This window comes from Dromiciops gliroides, chromosome X (genome assembly GCF_019393635.1).
Source record: "Dromiciops gliroides isolate mDroGli1 chromosome X, mDroGli1.pri, whole genome shotgun sequence".
NCBI classification, from domain to species: domain Eukaryota; kingdom Metazoa; phylum Chordata; class Mammalia; order Microbiotheria; family Microbiotheriidae; genus Dromiciops; species Dromiciops gliroides.
Window position 1 is genome coordinate 23,505,404 of NC_057867.1, and position 18,875 is coordinate 23,524,278.

Here is an 18,875-nt window from a genome sequence, read left to right on the forward strand (position 1 = left end):
GACACTGTTGATCATCTTCTTTTTGATAGTCTCTCCTCTCTAGGTTTTCATGACAGTAAAATCCATTCTCTTTCTATAGTTGCTCATGGTCATCTCATCAGCTTCCGTGAATTCATTGAGGATTCCTACATCTATATATCCACATCTAGTTTCTCTTCCAAGCTTCAGTTTTCTATCATTAACTGTCTTTTGGACATCTTGAATTAGACATCCAGTAGGCATCTCCAACTCAACACGTCCAAAACTGACCTCATTATCTTTCCCTTCAAACCCTAGCTTTCCTCTTTGAAACTTCCCTATTGCTATTTTTAATAGGGAAGGCTTCACAAATTTGCATGTCATCGTTGTATAGAGACCATGCTAATCTTCTCTGTATTGATTTTTGTTTTTTTCTTTTCTTTTGGGGCAATGAGGGTTAAGTGACTTGCCCAGGGTCACACAGCTAGTAAGTGTCAAGAGTCTGAGGCCCTATTTGAATTCAGGTTCTCCTGAATCCAGGGCTGGTGCTTTATCCACTGTGCCTCCTAGCTGCCCCCTCTGTATTGTTCTAATTTTAGCATAAGTGCTGCTGAAATAAGCACTTACCTATTACTATTGAGGATACCACCATCCTCTTCTGTCACCCAGGCTTGAAACCTGGTGTCATGGTCAAATCTTCACTTTTTCTCACACCCCTCCCATGGGCTTATGTACAATCTGTTACCAGGATCTGTTGATTTCACCTTTGTAACCTCTCTAGAATATGCCCCCTTCCTTCCTCTGACACTGCCCCCATCCTGGTCCAGGACCTCATCACCCCACACCCAAACTATTCCAGTAGCTACTGCTGGGTCTGCTTTCCACAAGGCCATCTTCCACTCAAGTGCCAGTGATCTTCCTAATATGCAGTTCTGTTTGCCATTTAAAGCCCTTTATACCCTAATTCCTCCCTACCTTTCCAGTCTTTTTATACTTAACTACCTTTCATGAAAGCTACACTGGCCTTTTACACTGACTGTCCCTCAAATCTGGAATGCCCTCCCCCCCACTTCCTACTCTTAGCATCTCCAGCTTCCTTCAAGTTTCAGTTGAAATCAGGGCAGCTAGGTGACACAGTGGATAAAGTACTGGCCCTGGATTCAGGACCACCTGAATTCAAATCTGGCCTCAGACACTTGGCATTTACTAGCTGTGTGACCCTGGGCAAGTCATTTAACCCCCATTGTCCAGCAAGAAAGAAAGAAAGAAGGAAGGAAGGAAGGAAGAAAGAAAGAGAAAAAAGATTCAGTTGAAATCTCACCTTCTACAGGAGGTCTTTCCTTACCCCCCGACCCCAGTTCCCTTCCCTCCAAATTACTCTATACATCTTATATGTGCCTAGTTTTCTAAATTTCTCCTACATTAGAATGTGTGCTCCTTGAGGGCAGGGACCTTGTTTTTGTCTTTCTAGTTGCAGAGGCCTTAGCACAATGTCTGGCACATGGTCAATGCTTAATAACTGCTTATTGACTGACTGACTGACTAGCTAGTGTGTTGGTGGGGCTTTACCCAGGAGCCAGTTGTTTGGAAGGAGGGGGTGTGAACTGGAGGATGGAGGAACATTCATTTCTATGCCCAGGTTTGTGATCATTGACAGACAGGCATGAGTTTCTTTCACTTATCCCAAACTAATGGAATGTCTCTCTGTATTGGTTGTTTGCAAGTCCATAGAAGGATTCCTTTCTTGTGCCTTTAAAAGGAGTCTACCATCCTCCAGCCCCAGCAGCTTGAGATGATGGGTCATTAGATCAACCAAATTCTGTATGTGTTTTGGTTTTTTGTTTTGTTTGTGGGGCAATGAGTGACTTGCTCAGGGTCACACAGCTAGTAAGTGTCAATTGTCTGAGTCTAGATTTGAACTCAGGTCCTCCTGAATCCAGGGCCAGTGCTTTATCCACTGTGCCACCAAGCTGCCCCGTATGTGTTTTGAAAACAAATCTGTTTACAAATTATTTTATTTCAGTAATATGATAAGTCAACCTGAGGTTGAGGTAGAGGAGGAGGGAAAGAAAAAAAGGAGGGAAAGAAGACTAAAGAAATTTTTTAAAAATTTTATTCTGAACCTAACACCAAACAAAGCGAGTACTTTTGTATACATATAAGAGAAAACCTGTTATGTGCAGTTTGCTTTTCAAATAGGTAATAAATTCAGCATGCAACTTTCAAAGCTAAGACTGAAGAAATTAAAGTACAGTCTGTTCAATGGAACTCCTTAAATTAGGAAAATGAGGCTTATTTGGCTTGCCAGCTGAAAATATAAAACCATGAGTGACTTTAATGGGGAACACAATTAGTTCTGGATGGGAGTATTTCCCCCGTGGGTTAATGATCACCTGTCTTGTTTCCAGTCTCAGTAGAATGTCAACTTCTTTTTTTTCATAAAAGTATTTTATTATTTTCCAGTTACATGTAGAGATAGTTTTCAACATTTGTTTTTATAAGATTTCTAGTTTCAAATTTTTCTCCCTTCCTCCCCCCCCTCCCCAAGATAGCAAGCGATCTGATATAGGTTATATATGTACAATCACATTAAACAAATTTCTGTATTAGTAATTAGTGAAAGAATCAAAGCAAAAAGAAACAACAATAAAAAAGAAAAACAAAAAAATAGAAATAGTATGGTTCAATCTGCTTCTAGATGCCACAGTTCTTTTTTCTGGATTTGGGGAGCATTTTCTATCATGAGTCCTTTGGAACTATCTTGGACCATTTTATTGCTGAGAAGAGTCAAGTCTACCACAGCTGATCAACACACAATGTTGTTGATACTGTGTACAATGTTCTCCTGGTTCTGCTCATTTCACTCAGAATCAATTTATGCAAGTCCTTCCAGGCTTCTCTGAAATCCTCCTGCTCATCATTTCTTATAGCACAATAGTATTCCATTACATTTATATACCACAACTTGTTCAGTCATTCCCCAATTGATGGGCATCCCCTCAATTTCTGAGAATGTCAACTTCTTGAAGACTTTCACTTTTGTATTTGTATTCCTAGCACCTGGCACAGTACTTCAGACATAGATAATGAATAAATGCTTTGGGCTTCATTGATCCATCAATTGTCTTGATGAAAGGTCTGTACTGTGCAGCTTCTCATCTGGCTAAGGATGACCTTCCTCGGGAAGAAGATATTCTCTTTGGGGTGGGAGGCTATTGGACACTGCCTAGTAAGACTTCTCACAGAAATTACAAAAAGAAATAGAAAAAAAAACCTTCTGAACTTTTAACAGGCAAAGAAAGATCAGACTTACTAAGACTGAATGGAAAATTTTTGAAGAAAAATAACTTGAACACGTGAGCAAAAAGTGTTAAAATATACTGTGCTTAATTCAAGTTTTTCTCCTTAGGAAAAGATTCTCCTCAAATTGGAGATGCATTGTGGTGTCAGTATACTGAATAATAAATGGATCCAGTCCCACAGAGGACTTGAGTCCATCACAAAACCAGAACTTTTAGTTGGAAGGAACCTCAACACATCTAATTCAATTTACATGAAAGGGAATCCCTCATCTGAAGTACCTAACACGTGGTCACCTAGTCAGTGCTTGAGGACTTCCTAGGAAAGGAAAGGCAAGCAGTACCTCCCATTCTAATTCCTAGGCCATTTTTCCTACTATGAGCACAAAGTCGGCCTCTGTACCTCTTCCCCCCCTCCCCCAGCTCCTGCTTCTTCCCTCAGCTGCCGAACAGAAGAAACCTAATCTCTCTTGCACATGAGAACCTTTCCAATACTTGCATACAGCCGTCCCCCTTATTCTGTCCCCCTTAGTCTCTCTTCTCCAAGCTGAGACATCTCCAATACTTTCACCTGATCCTTGGACTCAAGGCCCTTTACTTGGTTGCCCTTTTCAGAACATTTCAGCTCATCAAATATCCTCCTTAAACTGTAGGGCCCCAAACTGAACACAATACCCCATACTCAATGTAAGAATTAATCTGCTTTAGAAAAGCAATTGTTAACCTGACTCAGGTTGAAATTGAGCATCTGCCGAATGGCCATACCATCATTTTCTACCATGACGTCTCCCAAGATCCTGGAGGAGGGATCGAGGCTGATGATTGTGCACAACCCTGCCTCGCTTAAATCCAGTTCATTCACAAATCATCTCTCTCCCGATGTTATTGGTCCTCTTTGAGAAAGAAGAATGAACAACATGTGGCAAATAAAACTATATGTGGCCACCTTATTTCTGTCCCAAGTTTAGGGAAAATTAGCTGGGGTTTCTTTTTTTTTAATTAATAAAGTAATTTATTTTTTCCCTGTTACATGTAAAGATAGTTCTCAACTTTTGTTTATACAAGCTTTCCAATTTCAGATTTTTCTCCCTCCCTCCCCCCTCCCCTAGACAGCAGGTAATCTGATATAGGTTTTATTTATATATATATATATATATATATATATACACACACACTCACACTAATAACATTAATCCTATTTCTGTATTAGTCATGTAATAAGAGAAAAATCAGAGCAATGATGAAAAACCTTAAAATAGAAAAAACAACAGCACCAAAACCAAAAGAAATAGTATGGTTCATTCAGCATCTATACTCCACAGTTCTTTTTTTTTTTCCTGGATTTGGAGATCCTCTTCTATCATGAGTTCCCTGGAACTCTTCTGTACCATTGCATTGGTGAGAAGAATCTAGTCCATCACAGTAGATCAACACTCAATGTTGATGATACTGCGTACAGTGTACAGTGTTCTTCTGGTTCTGCTCATCTCACTCATCATCAGCCCATGCAAGACCCTCCAGGTTTCTCTGAACTCCTCCTGCTCATCGTTTCTTACAGAACAATAGTATTCCATTGTATTCATATACCACAACTTGTCCAGCCATTCCTCAATTGATGGGCATCCCCTCAACTTCCAATTCCTTGCCACCACATAAAGAGCAGCTATAAATATTTTTGTACATGTGGGTCCCTTTCCCCTTTCCATGATTTCTTTGGGGAAAAGACCCAAAAATGGTATTGCTGGGTCAAAGGGTATGGACAGCTTTATCGCCCTTTGGGCATAATTCCAAATTGCTCTCCAGAATGGTTGGATCAGTTCACAGCTCCACCAACAATGCATTAGTGTTCCAATTTTCCCACAGCTTCTCCAACATTTATTATTTTCCTTTTTTGTCATTTTAGCCAATCTGATAGGTGTCAGGTGGTACCTCAGAGTTGTTTTAATTTGCATCTCTCTAATCATTAGAGATTTAGAGCATTTTTTCATATGGGAATAGATAGCTTTGGTTTCTTCATCAGAAAACTACCTGTTCATATCCTTTGACCATTTCTCAATTGGGGAATGACTTGGATTCTTATAAATTTGATTTAGTTCCCTATATATTTTAGAAATGAGGCCTTTATCAGAAGTACTGGCCATAAAATTGTTTCCCAGCTTTCTGCCTCCCTTCTAATTTGGGATGCATTGCTTCTGTTTGTACAAAAATTTTTTAATTTAATGTAATCAAAATCATCCATTTTGCATTTTATAATATACTCTATCTCTTGTTTGGTCATAAACTGTTTTCCTTTCCAAAGATCTGAAAGGTAGACTATTCCTTTCTCTCCTAATTTACCTATGGTATTACCTCTTATGTCTAAGTCATGTATCCATTTTGACCTTATTTTAGCATAAGGTGTAAGATGTTGGTCTGTGCCTAATTTCTGCCATACTATCTTCCAGTTTTCCCAGCAGTTTTTGTCAAATACTGAGTTCCTATCCCAGAAGCTGGAGTCTTTGGGTTTATCAAACACTACATTACTAGTGTCATTTACTACTGCATTTCCTGTGCCTAGCCTATTCCATTGATCCTCCACTCTATTTCTTAGCCAATACCAGATAGTTTTGATGACTGCCACTTTATAGTAAAGCTCCAGGTTTGGTACCGCTAACCCACCTTCCTGTGCATTTTTTTTCATTATTTCCCTGGATATTCTTGATTTTTTTGTTTTTCCAGATGAATTTTGTTATTATTTTTTTCTAGCTCTATAAAACAATTTTTAGGTAGTCTGATTGGTATGGCACTGAATAAGTAAATTAATTTAGGTAGTATTGTCATTTTTACTCTATTAGCTCTGCCTATCCATGAGCAATTGATATCTTTCCAATTATTTAGATCTGATTTGATTTGTGTGAAGAGTGTTTGGTAGTTGTGTTCATAGAGTTCCTGGGTTTGCCTTGGCAAGTAGACTCCCAAGTATTTTATATTATCTACCGTTACTTTAAATGGAATTTCTCTTTCTGTCTCTTGCTGCTGGACTTTGTTGGTCATGTATAGAAATGCTGATGATTTATGTGGATTTATTTTATATCCTGCTACTTTGCTAAAGTTGTTAATTTTTTCAAGTAATTTTTGAGTTGATTCTCGAGGATTCCTTAAGTATACCATCATATCATCTGCAAAGAGTGATAGTTTTGTTTCCTCCTTGCCTATTCTAATTCCTTTAATTCCTTTAATTCCTTTCTCTTCTCTGATTGCTAAAACTAATATTTCTAGGACAATATTAAATAATAGGGGTGATAATGGACATCCCTGTTTCACCCCTGATCTTATTGGGAAGGCCTCTAATTTATCTCCATTGCATATAATACTTGCTGATGGTTTTAGGTAGATACTGTTTGTTATTTTAAGGAAAGCTCCACCTATTCCTAAAATCTCTAGGGCTTTTATTAGGAATGGGTGCTGTATTTTGTCAAAAGCTTTCTCTGCATCTATTGAGATAATCATATGATTTTGGTTAGTTTTCTTATTGATGTGGTTGATTATGTTAATAGTTTTCCTAATGTTGAACCAGCCCTGCATTCCTGGTATAAATCCCACCTGGTCATAGTGTATTATCCTGGTGATCACTTGCTGTAATCTCCTTGCTAATATCTTAAGATTTTAGCATCAATATTCATTAGGGAAATTGGTCTATAATTTTCTTTCTCTGTTTTTGCTTTGCCTGGTTTTGGTATCACCACCATATTTGTGTCATAGAATAAATTTGGTAGAACTCCTTCTTCACCTATTTTTCCAAATAATTTGTATAATATTGGAACTAATTGTTCTTTAAATGTTTGGTAAAATTCACCCATAAACCCATCTGGCCCTGGGGATTTTTTCTTAGGGAGTTCATTAATGGCTTGTTCAAATTCTTTTTCTAATATGGGTTTAAGGATTTTATTTCCTCTTCAGTTAACCTGGACAGTTTGTATTTTTGTAAATATTCATCCATTTCATTTAGATTGTCAAATTCATTGGCATACAGTTGGGCAAAATAATTCCTAATTATTGATTTAATTTCCATTTCATTGGTGGTAACATCACCCTTTTCATTTTTGATACTGGTAATTTGGTTTTCTTCTTTCTTTTTTTAATCAAATTAACCAATATTTTATCTATTTTATTGGTTTTCTCATAAAACCAGCTCGTAGTTTTATTGATTAATTCTATAGTTTTTTTGCTTTCAATCTTATTAATTTCTCCTTTAATTTTCAGGATCTCTAGTTTAGTATCTAATTGGGGATTTCTAATTTGTTCTTTTTCTAGCTTTTTAAGTTGCATGCCCAATTCATTAATCTCCTCTTTCTCTTTTTTATTCATGTAAGCATTTAGAGCTATAAATTTTCCCCTAAGCACTGCTTTGGCTGCATCCCATAGATTTTGGTATGTTGTTTCATTATTGTCCTTCTTTTGGATATAGTTATTGATTGTTTCTATGATTTATTGTTTGGCCCATTCATTCTTTAGAATGAAATTATTTAGTTTCCAATTGATTTTCCTTCTACTTTTCCCTGGCTCTTTCTTACATGTAATTTTTATTGCATCATGATCTGAGAAGGATGCATTTACTATTTCTGCCTTTCTACATTTGACTATGATGTTTTTGTGCTCTAATACGTGGTCAATTTTTGAAAATGTGCCATGTACTGCTGAGAAAAAGGTATATTCCTTTCTATCCCCATTCAATTTTCTCCAGACATCTATCATGTCTAACTTTTCTAGTAATCTATTCACCTCTTTCACTTCTTTCTTATTTATTTTTTGGCTAGATTTATCTAATTGTGAGAGGGGGAGATTCAGATCCCCCACTAGTATAGTATTACTGTCTAATTCCTCTTGTAACTCATTTAACTTCTCCTCTAAGAATTTGGATTCTATACCACTTGGCACATACATATTTAATATTGATATTACTTCATTATCTATAGTACCTTTTAGCAAGATGTAATTGCCTTCCTTATCTCTTTTAATGAGATCTATTTTTGTCTGAGATAAGGATTGCTACCCCTGCTTTTTTTACTTTAGCTGAAGCATAATATATTCTGCTCCAGCCTTTTACCTTTACTCTGTGTGTATCTCTCTGCTTCAAATGTGTTTCTTGTAAACAGCATATTGTGGGATTCTGGTTTTTAATCCACTCTGCAATTCACTTCCATTTTATAGCAGAGTTCATCTCATTCACATTCACAGTTATTATTACTGTCTATTCCCCTCCATTCTATTTACCCCCTTTGTACTTTCCCCCCTTCTTTCACCCTATTCCTCCTTACCGATGTTTTACTTCTTACCCCTGCCTCCCCCAATCTGCCTTCCCTTTTTATCACCCCCCTCTCTTTTCTTTATGCTTTTCTCCCTTGCTTTTGTCCTCCCTTCTATCAGTCCCCCCCTTCCCTTTTGCTTCCCTAAAGAATGAGCCAAGTTTCTTTATCCCAATGAATGTATATGTTATTCCCTCTTTGAATCATATCTAATGAGAGTAGGGTTGAAACAATGTTCACCCCTCCTTTCTTTCCCTCTATTGTAATAGGGTTTTTTTCACCTCTTCATATGATATAATTCACCCCATTCCACCTCCCCTTTCCTCTCCTCCCCATAAACTCCCTTTTTAACCCCTTAATTTTCTTTGTATCATCACATCAAAGACAATTTCTATTTATACCCTCTGTGTAAAGTTCTTCTCTCTGCCCAAATACATTTACAGTTCTTAGGAGTTATGAGTATTATCTTCCCGTGTAGGGATATAAACAGTTTAACCTAATAGGGTAACCTTTTTTTTTCCTCCCCCTCTATTTACCTTTTTAAACTTGAGTCTTGTATCTTAGGATTGAATTTTCTATTCAATTCTGATCTTTTCATCAGGAAAGATTGAAAGTCCCCAACGTCATTAAATGTCCATCTTTTCCCCTGAAAGAGAATGCACATTTTTGCTGGGTAATAGATTCTTTGCTTCAATCCAAGCTCCTTTGCCTTCCAGAATATCATATTGCAAGCCTTGCAGTCCTTTAGCATTGAAGGTGCCAGGTCCTGAGCAATCCTGACTGTGGCTCCATGTTATTTAAATTGCTTCTTTCTGGCTGCTTGGAGTATTTTCTCCTTCACCTGATAATTCTGGAATTTGGCTACAATATTCCTTGGAGTTTTCCTTTTGGGGTCTCTTTCAGGAGGTGATCAGTGGATTCTTTCAATGATGATTTTATCCTCTGATTCTATGATATCAGGGCAGTTCTCCTTAATAATTTCCTGGAACATGGTGTCTAGATTCTTTTTCTGGTCATGGCTTTCAGGCAGTCCAGTGATTCTCAAATTGTCTCTCCTGGATCTGTTTTCCCAATCAGTTGTCTTTCCAATGAGGTATTTCACATTTTCTTCTACTTTTTTCATTCTTTTGATTCTGCTTGACTGATTCCTGGTGTCTCATGGATTCCTTATCTTCCAACTGTCCAATTTTACTTTTTAAGGCATTGTTTTCTTCAGTGAGATTATGTACCTTTTTTTCCATTTGGCCAAATGAATTTTTTTTTTTTTGCAATGAGGGTTAAGTGACTTGCCCAGGGTCACACAGCTAGCGTCAAGTGTCTGAGGCTGGATTTGAACTCAGGTACTCCTGAGTCCAAGGCCAGTGCTTTATCCACTGCACCACCTAGCTGCCCCCCAAATGAATTTTTTAAGGCATTGTTTTCTTCAGTGAAATTATGCACTTTTTTTTCCATTTGGCCAGATGAATTTTTTAAGGAATTGTTTTCTGCAGTCAGTCTTTGTGCTTCCTTTTCCAAGCTGCTGATTCTTTTTTCATAGTTTTCTTGTTTTGCTTTCATTTCTCTCCCCATTTTTTCTTCTACCTCTCTCAATTGATTTTTTAAATCCTTTTTGAGCTCTTCCAGGAAGGCTTTTTGTTCTTGAGACCAATTCACCTGCCCTCGTGAGGCTTCACATGTAGGCAATTTGAGGGTATTGTCCTCATATGAATTTGTGTTGGCTTCTTCCCTATTGATACAGAAGCTCTCAATGGAGAGGGCTCTTTTTTGCTTCTTACTCATTATTGCAGCTTATTTATTTTGTAAGTTGAGGTCTGCTCTGGGGGCACCAGGGTCCCCGTTTTGGGCTTCTTGTGCAGGGGTATAGGTGCTGTGTGACCGGCTTTTTACTCTGAGGCCTTTATAGTGTGTGCAGTTTGCCCCCCTGCACTTCCTAAGTGCGCTAGGTCAGTGTGCCTGGTTGTGCCTGTCCTGTTCGTGGCCCTACAGCTGGCAACTTGCCCTCTTGGCTGGTGCGGATAGGTTTTTCCACTGTCCTTCTTGGCCACCAGATTTTTTAGCCAGGTTCCAGGGGCCTCAGTTGTTTGGCTGTGGCCCGCAGCTCCTGCTGACTTGCCCCGACCCCCTCCACGCTGGGTTGCTGCTCTGCGCTGGGCCTCCCTTTTGCCCGAGTCAGACCGACCTTTTCCTGAAGTCTTCTAAATTATCTCTGGTTGGAGGACTGTGTCTCTCTGTCTCTTTGCAGGTTCTGTAGTTTCAGAATCCGTCCAGAGGCTTGATTTAATGTTCTTTTTGAGGGAACAGAAGGAGAGCTCAGGCAGCTTGCAGCTTCCTCTCCGCCATCTTGGCTCTGTCCCCCTCTTGGCTCCACCCCCTTGGGGTTTCTAATATATTTGTTACTTATAAATTAGAAGCTTTAGTACCAGTTTGGGGCATTAAGCATTTATTAAAGCATACCAAATATTAGTAAAGAGAGAACATTTGGCTCAGAAAGTTAAGAAAAGGCCTATCTAACCCAGAGCTCATCCTGGCCTGCTTTTTCCTCCAAGTCCTCTACCATGAGCCTGTCCCAGAGCCAAACTGAGAGTGGAAACTTCCTCTGGGTCCAGAGGAGAGGCGACCCTTCCACACTGTTCAAAGCTAATTGGCTAGCATCACTCAAATCCATTGGCCCACTGGACCCGAGGGTGGTCCATGAGCAGAAAGAGCTGAGGTCAGGGTTCAGAGAACACACTCCCTGAGGGCCAGGCCTTCAGGTAGATGTGGTTCCAATCAAGTTAACTCCAAGTGAGTCAAACAATGAATTCGATCCAATCAATCTTAATATAATCCCCTCTAGTGGGGGCCTCTGGGCGTCCCAAAACCCATTATTTTCTCACAAATAATACCATAATTTTCTTCTTTTTTTTTTTAGTGAGGCAATTGGGCTTAAGTGACTTGCCCAGGGTCACACAGCTAGTAAGTGTTAAGTGTCTGAGGCCAGATTTGAACTCAGGTACTCCTGACTCCAGGGCCGGTGCTCTATCCACTGCACCACGTAGCTGCCCCCATCATTTTCCATCATGATGTCTCAGTCTTATTTCTCCAAACAGAAATTCATAACACCTCAAATCATGAGGTGGGTTGCCGCTGTCACCTAGGGCACTGGCCTCCAAAAAAGGCCTCCCATAAAACCTGTGCTTCAATCCTTGATCAAGCAGCTTGAGGACAGCAGAAAAAAATATAGGGACCTTCACGATCTATAAACTTCCTGAGAAAACAACGGGAAGGATTTATCTGATATAGCCCTGGCCCAAAAGGATCATGCTCCTGTACCTAGCCCAATACCAGTGAAAAGGAAACCCAAAGCCTGGTAGGCCTTTTCAGTTTTTGAAGGTAGTGTATTTTCTATATGGGCATCCTCCTAGGACAAGCTATTGATACATATAAGCATATCTGGCAGAAAGCCTTCTTTGTCTATGCAGTCGTGAATCAGAGTCATAGGGGCACATGTGCAGGAGGTTGATTGGTCAAAAGGTTTCCCATGCTTCCCTAGCACTTAAGTACAGGGGAGAAGGGGGAAGGGGGAAGGGGGAAGGGGGAAGGGGGAAGGGAGAAGAACCCTCCCTTATTTGGATGTTTTGTTCTGCATATCTTGGATCCCACACTCCAACTATACTTCCCTGGGAAACTATTGATAAGAAAGTCTCTAAGATTGTCAAGGACAGCCTAATGATATGACAATGTGCCTGAAAGATGCTCATGCACACATACCTCCCCTTAGGTAATGGGGTGAATGGGAGGTCAGATTTTCCCTTGTGAGACCTGGATATACAGCTAAAGCCATGGTACCCTATACTACTTACTATCTGTGTGACCCTGAATAAATCACTTTCCTTTCTGGGGCTCAATTTCTTCATCTGTAAAATGAGACAGTTGGATTAGATGGCCACGCTGTCCTTTCTAGCTCTCGATCTATAATTCTATGAATCTTTGAAGACACACAATGATCCTTTCTGTCCTCATTGCTCCAGTGGCCCACAATGATTCTAGAGCCAATAGTGGTCTCAGGGTCTGAAGTCTCTGTAGAAGAAGCGATGCTTGGGGCTGTGGTTCTATGTCTTGTTCCAAACAGCCAAGAATTACTTCTGCATTAGAACGATTGCTAACCTTACACTTGGCCCTGGTTGAAAGTGAGCATTTGACAAATGACCTCTAATGGGCATATTCTGACCCAGACTTTCATAATGTCACAGCCCAACAAAGTTGCAGTGAAAATGTTATAGACATGACTGAGCCCTGCTGGGATGGAGCATCAGAAACTAGTGCCATATATTAACTAATGGGCCAAAAGTTCATAAGTACCACCCCACCAATTGTCCTAATTCTTTTGCCAGCCCCTTTAGTGTCATAAGGCACCACATTCAACAGCCTAGAAGGCTATGCTATTAAACATTAAAGGTCCATATTGGACCTTTAAAAGAGTTATTAACAACTTCTATTTTTTTGTTTTTATATGAACTACTCTTCCTATTATTGGTGGGGCAGCTAGGTGGCATTGCAGTGGATAGAGCACTGGCCCTGGAGTCAAGAGGACCCGAGTTCAAATCTCATCTCAGACACTTACTAGCTATGTGACCCTGGGCAAGTCACTTAACCCCAACTGTCTTAAACATCCGGGGCAATCTCCGGTTGTCCTGATATTATATCTTGCCACTGGAACCCAGATGGCTCTGGAGGAGAGAGTGAGCTTGGTGACCTTGCACAGCCCTCCCTTACTTAAGTCCAATTCTGGAGAAGGAAGGACAAACAATAACAACAACCATTGTTACTTACTCATACTGTGATGATGGAGTACAAAGATAATGGCTCCACTGTTGACTCATCTTGAGTATGACCTGTTGATTCTTTCTCTTCTCTCTCATTTGATCACTTTGCATTTCCAAAAGGTGGGAACTAGTCTAAAAAAATATGCCAGAACTGCTTAAATACCAGGCTACCTGGAAGGCCTGTGGGAGTGGAGAGATTGCATTACTCCCAGCCTGTTCCTTTTCTGCCTCCATGGATCAGTTCGGTTGCTTTTTCCATTTGGAAGGCTACCTATTTTTTCCCCAGGAACAGATGGACAGGACATGACCTTCTAGATTCAAACCCAAATGAGGGAGTTCCAAGGGAGCCACACTCACTCACATAGGAAGGGGTAGAAACAATGCTATAAGTGAGAACTCTGTGATTCCCATGTTCTTCTGTGGGTCTCAGCTATGGAGCACACAATGTTGAATTCAACAGTAACATTGTCTATAGGTGATCTTTAAGGTCCCTACTTACTCTGACAGTCTATGGTTATGGAAGGACACTCCCAAATATTGGGGTATAATCTGTACTATATTCTCATGCATATTTTACCATATTGCCTAGGAACGGGTCTTTAGTTGTTTTGTGCATATGCTTTCTATTTCCAAGTAAATTATAAGTTCTTGAAAGGTATTTTCTTTTCTTTTTTGTGACAATTGGGGTTAAGTGACTTGCCCAGGGTCACACAACTATTAAGTGTCTGAGGCAGGATTTGAACTCAGGTCCTCCTGACTCCAGGGCTGGTGCTCTATCCACTGTGCCACCTAGCTGCCCCAGGGTATTTTCTTAATGTACCCTGGATTGCCTAACACCATTCTATGCCTACAATAAATGTTCGATGATTGCTGAACTGAGGTGAAAGTATAGAAGCTGGGGGGTCAGGGCAAAGGCCTGAACTTGCTGCTCAGCCCTTGTTTGAGAGGCACCAAAATGTCTCTAAGAGGAGCAAAAGACAGTGAAATAATTGCAGGGAAGAATATTCCTGGGCGGGGGTGGGGGGGTGGGAGAACAAATATATTTCTTCACCTATTTGTTACCTGGCAAAGAGCGTATTTGGACAAAATAGGGAAAAAAACGTCTCTTGGTTGTTTCCCCTTAACTGTAGGAAATCAAGAGACATGGATCTGGAGAATATGTGTTCAGCTTCGGCTCTACAGGCTCTCTCCAAGCTTCTCAGCTCTCCAGAGGAGGAGGAGGAAGAGTTGGAGCAGGTGGTAAGTGTCTATACAGGGCTCGAGGGTTAGGCCGCCATTGCTACTGTGTCAGATTGCTTGAACTGGAGGCCGGCTTGGAAGTTATTGTTGAGCATAGACGAAGCACAACCTCAAGAACAATTACGGTAAACATTCAAAACAAATCTTCCTAAACAGTGTATAGGAAAGCAGGATTATAACAATGGTAGCAACAACCGCCTCTGCGCCTCTGCCCCTCTCTCCCTCTGCCCCTCTCTCCCTCTGTTGGGAAGGGATAACTTGAATTACTTTTCCCATTTTATTGCTATCATTTGATTTAGATCACCTTCATTTTCAAATATATCCCTCCCTACTCTCCCCCTTTTCCCAGGAGCCACCCCTTATAACAAAAGAAAGGGACAATAAGTCCCAAAGCAGTAGCCACCCCATCAAACAAGTCTGAGAGGTTTGCAGTGCTCCATACCCACAGTCCCTAACCTCTGCAGAGAAGGAAGGCAGATGCATTCTCTCTCCTCTTCTCTCCTCTTTTCTCCTCTTGGATGAATCTTGATCAGGATTACATAGCATGCAGTTTCTTTTGTTGTTATTGTTCCTTTCTATTTCCTTTATTGGAGTCACTGTTGCTCCCTATTACCTCCAGGACAACTTAGAAAGCCCTCTGACATTCAAAGCTCTTCCCATTGTAGTCTCTTCTTCCCTTTCCAGTCTAACCCCGGTCTCCTTCTTCTAGTCCTCAGCTCAAATCCTCTTTTCTGCAGGAGGCATTTCCCAATCCTTTCAGCTGCTAATTGTCTTTCCTATAAGAGTACCATTCATCTATTTTGTTCATATCTTTTATGGGCAGAGTTGTTTGTATATTTTCCTCCTCATTAGACTGTGAGTTCCTTGAATAATAAGGTCTACATTTTTTGCCCTTTTTTGCATCCCCAGCATTTAGCACAGTACCTGGCACAGAAGGGTGCTTAATAACTATTGATTGATTGATTAAATGAATGAGCATTTAGTAAAATGCTTGTGGAATGACTATATATTGTTTTCCTCATCCTGCTTACTTCACTTTGCATCGTTACTATATATTTTCATGCTTCTCTGTATTCCTAATATTCATCACTTCTTATAGCCCAGTACATTCACATATCGCATTTTATTTAAAATTAATCACATTTCATGCAAATTAAAACAACTCTGAGGTATCACTTCACACCTATCAGATTGGCTAATATGACAAAAAAGGAAAATAATAAATGTTGGAGAAGCTGTGGAAAATTGTAACACTAATGCATTGTTGGTGGAGCTGTGAACTGATTCAACCATTCTGGAGAGCGATTTGGAATTAGGCCCAAAGGGCTATAAAGTTGTATATACCCTTTGTTAGAATATTTTAAATGACTAACTTAATTTGGGGGGGACTAAAGCTGACTGGAGGACTAATCTGGGACTTGTGACTATTTGGCTGACTTCGTTAATTTAATGTGGGCCGTTTATAAAGTTCTACCACCACACTGCTCCCAAACTGATAGACTAAAGATTAAGAAGCCTCTTAACCAAATAATCAAAGCAGAGTTTATTTATGAGATACCATTTAAAATTAGGAATACAGGGAAATAAAGTGTACAACCTGACTGCTTTCCTGTGGTCTCTTTCGTCTCTTTCCGCACCTGCTGCTCTTTGAACTTCTTGAATACAATAAGGGCCTTAGCCGCCTCCGGCCTCAGGGCACGTTACACTTTTCCTGGTTTGTATTAAGGCCTGTAACCTTGTCAGACCCGGCTCTCCTTTTCTGAACCGAACTCTCCTCCGTCCTTGTCCGGGCTCCCCTCTAGTCAGCTTCTCTCCTAGTCCGTCCCCCTCCTTTTTTAGTCCGTCTCCTTCCTACTCCTGAGTCTATCTAACTCCCAGGTCTGTATATACCTTTTCTTCTCTCCACTCAAATCTCGGGGCTTCCTTCGCCCCCACAGACCAAGCTAATCCACCAGCCAGAGCTGCAGCTGGTGGGGGGGTGCTCTCGAGCCTTATGCCTCAGCACAGGCCATCCGGGATCCTTCAGATAGCTCCGCTCAGGTTGGAGGGAGCTGGGGGCTTTTTTTTTTCCCCAGCTGTCTGACCTGGCGTCTTGTATAGCCCACGGGGCTTTTTCACTCAGCTGAGGAGGAGGGGGAGAGACCCTGAGGGCCTAAGGCTTTCTAATCTCAGCCTAAAGGTAGGGTCCCCAAATCAAAATAAATTTCCACACCTTTGACTCAGCAATACCACTATTAGGTCTTTTTTCCCAAAGAGATCATAAAAAAGGGAAAAGGACCCACACATACAAAAATATTTATAGCTACTCTCTTTGTGGTGGCAAAGAATTGGAAATTGAGGGGTTGCCCATCAACTGGGGAATGGCTGAACAAGTTGTGGTATATGAATGTAATGGAATACTATTGTGCTATAAGAAATGATGAGCAGGAGGATTTCAGAGAAACCTGGAAGGACTTGCATGAACTGATGACAAGTGAGATGAGCAGAACCAGGAGAACATTGTACACAGTATCAACAACATTGTGTGATGATCAACTGTGATAGACTTGATTCTTCTCAGCAATAGAATGGTCCAAGATAGTTCCAAAGGATTCATGAACAAAAAGGCTCTCCAAATCCAGAAAAAAAAAGAACTGTGGAATATGGATGCAGATTGAACCATACTATTTCTTTTGTTTTTGGTGTTGTTGTTTTTCTTTTTTGAGGTTTTTCCTTTTTGCTCTGATTCTTCTTGCACTAATTACTAATGCAGAAATTTGTTTAATGTGATTATACATATATAACCTATATCAGATTACTTGCTGTCTTGGGGAGAGGGGAGGGAGAGGAGGGAGGAAGAAAAATTTGAAACTAGAAATCTTATAAAAACAAATGTTGAAAACTATCTACATGTAACTGGAAAATAATAAAATACTTTTATGGAAAAAAATAAAATTAACCACATTTCAAAACGTTTATCACTTACATTTATTGTCAAATAGTTCTTGACAACTATTATTGCTGCGAATAGTATTGTTGAACCCATGGGCTATGTTTACATGAAATAACATTTTCATTTATATTACATTCCTTAGGCCCCAAACTTTCCTCTCCCTACTCCCCTGATCTAACTTACCTGTAAAGTGGATACAGGTACAAGAAACATTGGGAGCCAAATGACAGTATTTTTAAGCCTAGTTTGAACCTAAAAATGGTTCTCCAGTATTTTTCTGAATAGAACTGTGAGTCTAGGGTAGTTGAATCAGGGAGCAGATCCCAGACTGCCTACAGTTCTGCTAGGGGGCACCTCTGACAGCTTTTTTTTGTCCATCCCAATGCTCCCAAGATGACAGGAGCATTCTCATGCCATTCCCTCCATTTGGGATGATAGTGAACCCTGCCTAGCAAACAGTCTACTTGAGGGCAAATAAATATGTTTACCAGAAATTTACTGAATACAACAGAATACATGGATCCAAAAGAAATTTATTTTATTGTTGTTGTTGTTGTTTTTTTGTAGTAAGGCAATTGGGGTTAAGTGACTTGCCTAGGGTCACACAGCTAGTAATTGTTAAGGTGTCTGAGACTGGATTTGAACTCAGGTCCTCCTGACTCCAGGGCCAGTGCTCTATCCACTGTGCCACCTAGCTGCCCGTAACTGTTGTATTTTTTTTTCTTTTTTTTTTTTTTGGTGAGGCAATTGGGGTTAAGTGACTTGCCCAGGGTCACACAGCTAGTAAGTGTTAAGTGTCTGAGGCCGGATTTGAACTCAGGTACTCCTGAATCCAGGGCCGGTGCTCTATCCACTGCGCCATCTAGCTGCCCCCAACTGTTGTATTTTTTAATGAAGCATTTCATGATGGGAATCTGGAAATTGATTTTACCAGGAAATAGTAAGATCCCCCCATCATCCTCACCAACATATTCCTTCCAAAGCATTCATTTCCCAAATTTGGGAAGACATACAATCTGGATGAGTGGCAAGTTCATAACCATTAGACTGTAGAGATAATCACTGAGTGCTTGGGTTCCACCCTCTAGGGTAGATTTGGTAGAGAAGGGTAGACTTTAAATTAGTTGTAAAATGGAAATGGAATTTGCACAGGAGGAGACTATAATCATTCCAGAGCTAGGAAGAAGAGGTCAGGTTCAGAAACCAGAAAGTTTTAGTCAGGAAAAAGTGTAGGAAGAATAAAACAAAGTCAGAAAGCTGAAAATGAATAAGTGCTTAGGATCTATAAAAGAAAGACACGGGAGAAAGAAATAGGAGGGAACCAGAAGAAAATTAGGTACATGGGCTCCTCTGTGCT

At 40.2% G+C, this 18,875-nt stretch overlaps 1 protein-coding gene and 1 non-coding gene across 2 annotated transcripts in view; one reads left to right on the plus strand and one right to left on the minus strand.

Moving 5' to 3' along the window:
• Positions 1 to 18,875, plus strand: part of DNAAF6 (dynein axonemal assembly factor 6) — an 87,217-nt gene that overhangs the window by 9,088 nt on the left and 59,254 nt on the right. The window contains exon 2 of the mRNA XM_043974740.1: positions 14,478 to 14,586. Within this exon, the coding sequence (XP_043830675.1) occupies positions 14,491 to 14,586 (96 nt within the window). The 5' untranslated portion in view covers positions 14,478 to 14,490. The remainder of the gene's footprint in view (positions 1 to 14,477; positions 14,587 to 18,875) is intronic.
• Positions 308 to 412, minus strand: LOC122734237. The gene has a single exon (XR_006354039.1). It is a non-coding gene; the product is annotated as a U6 spliceosomal RNA (small nuclear RNA).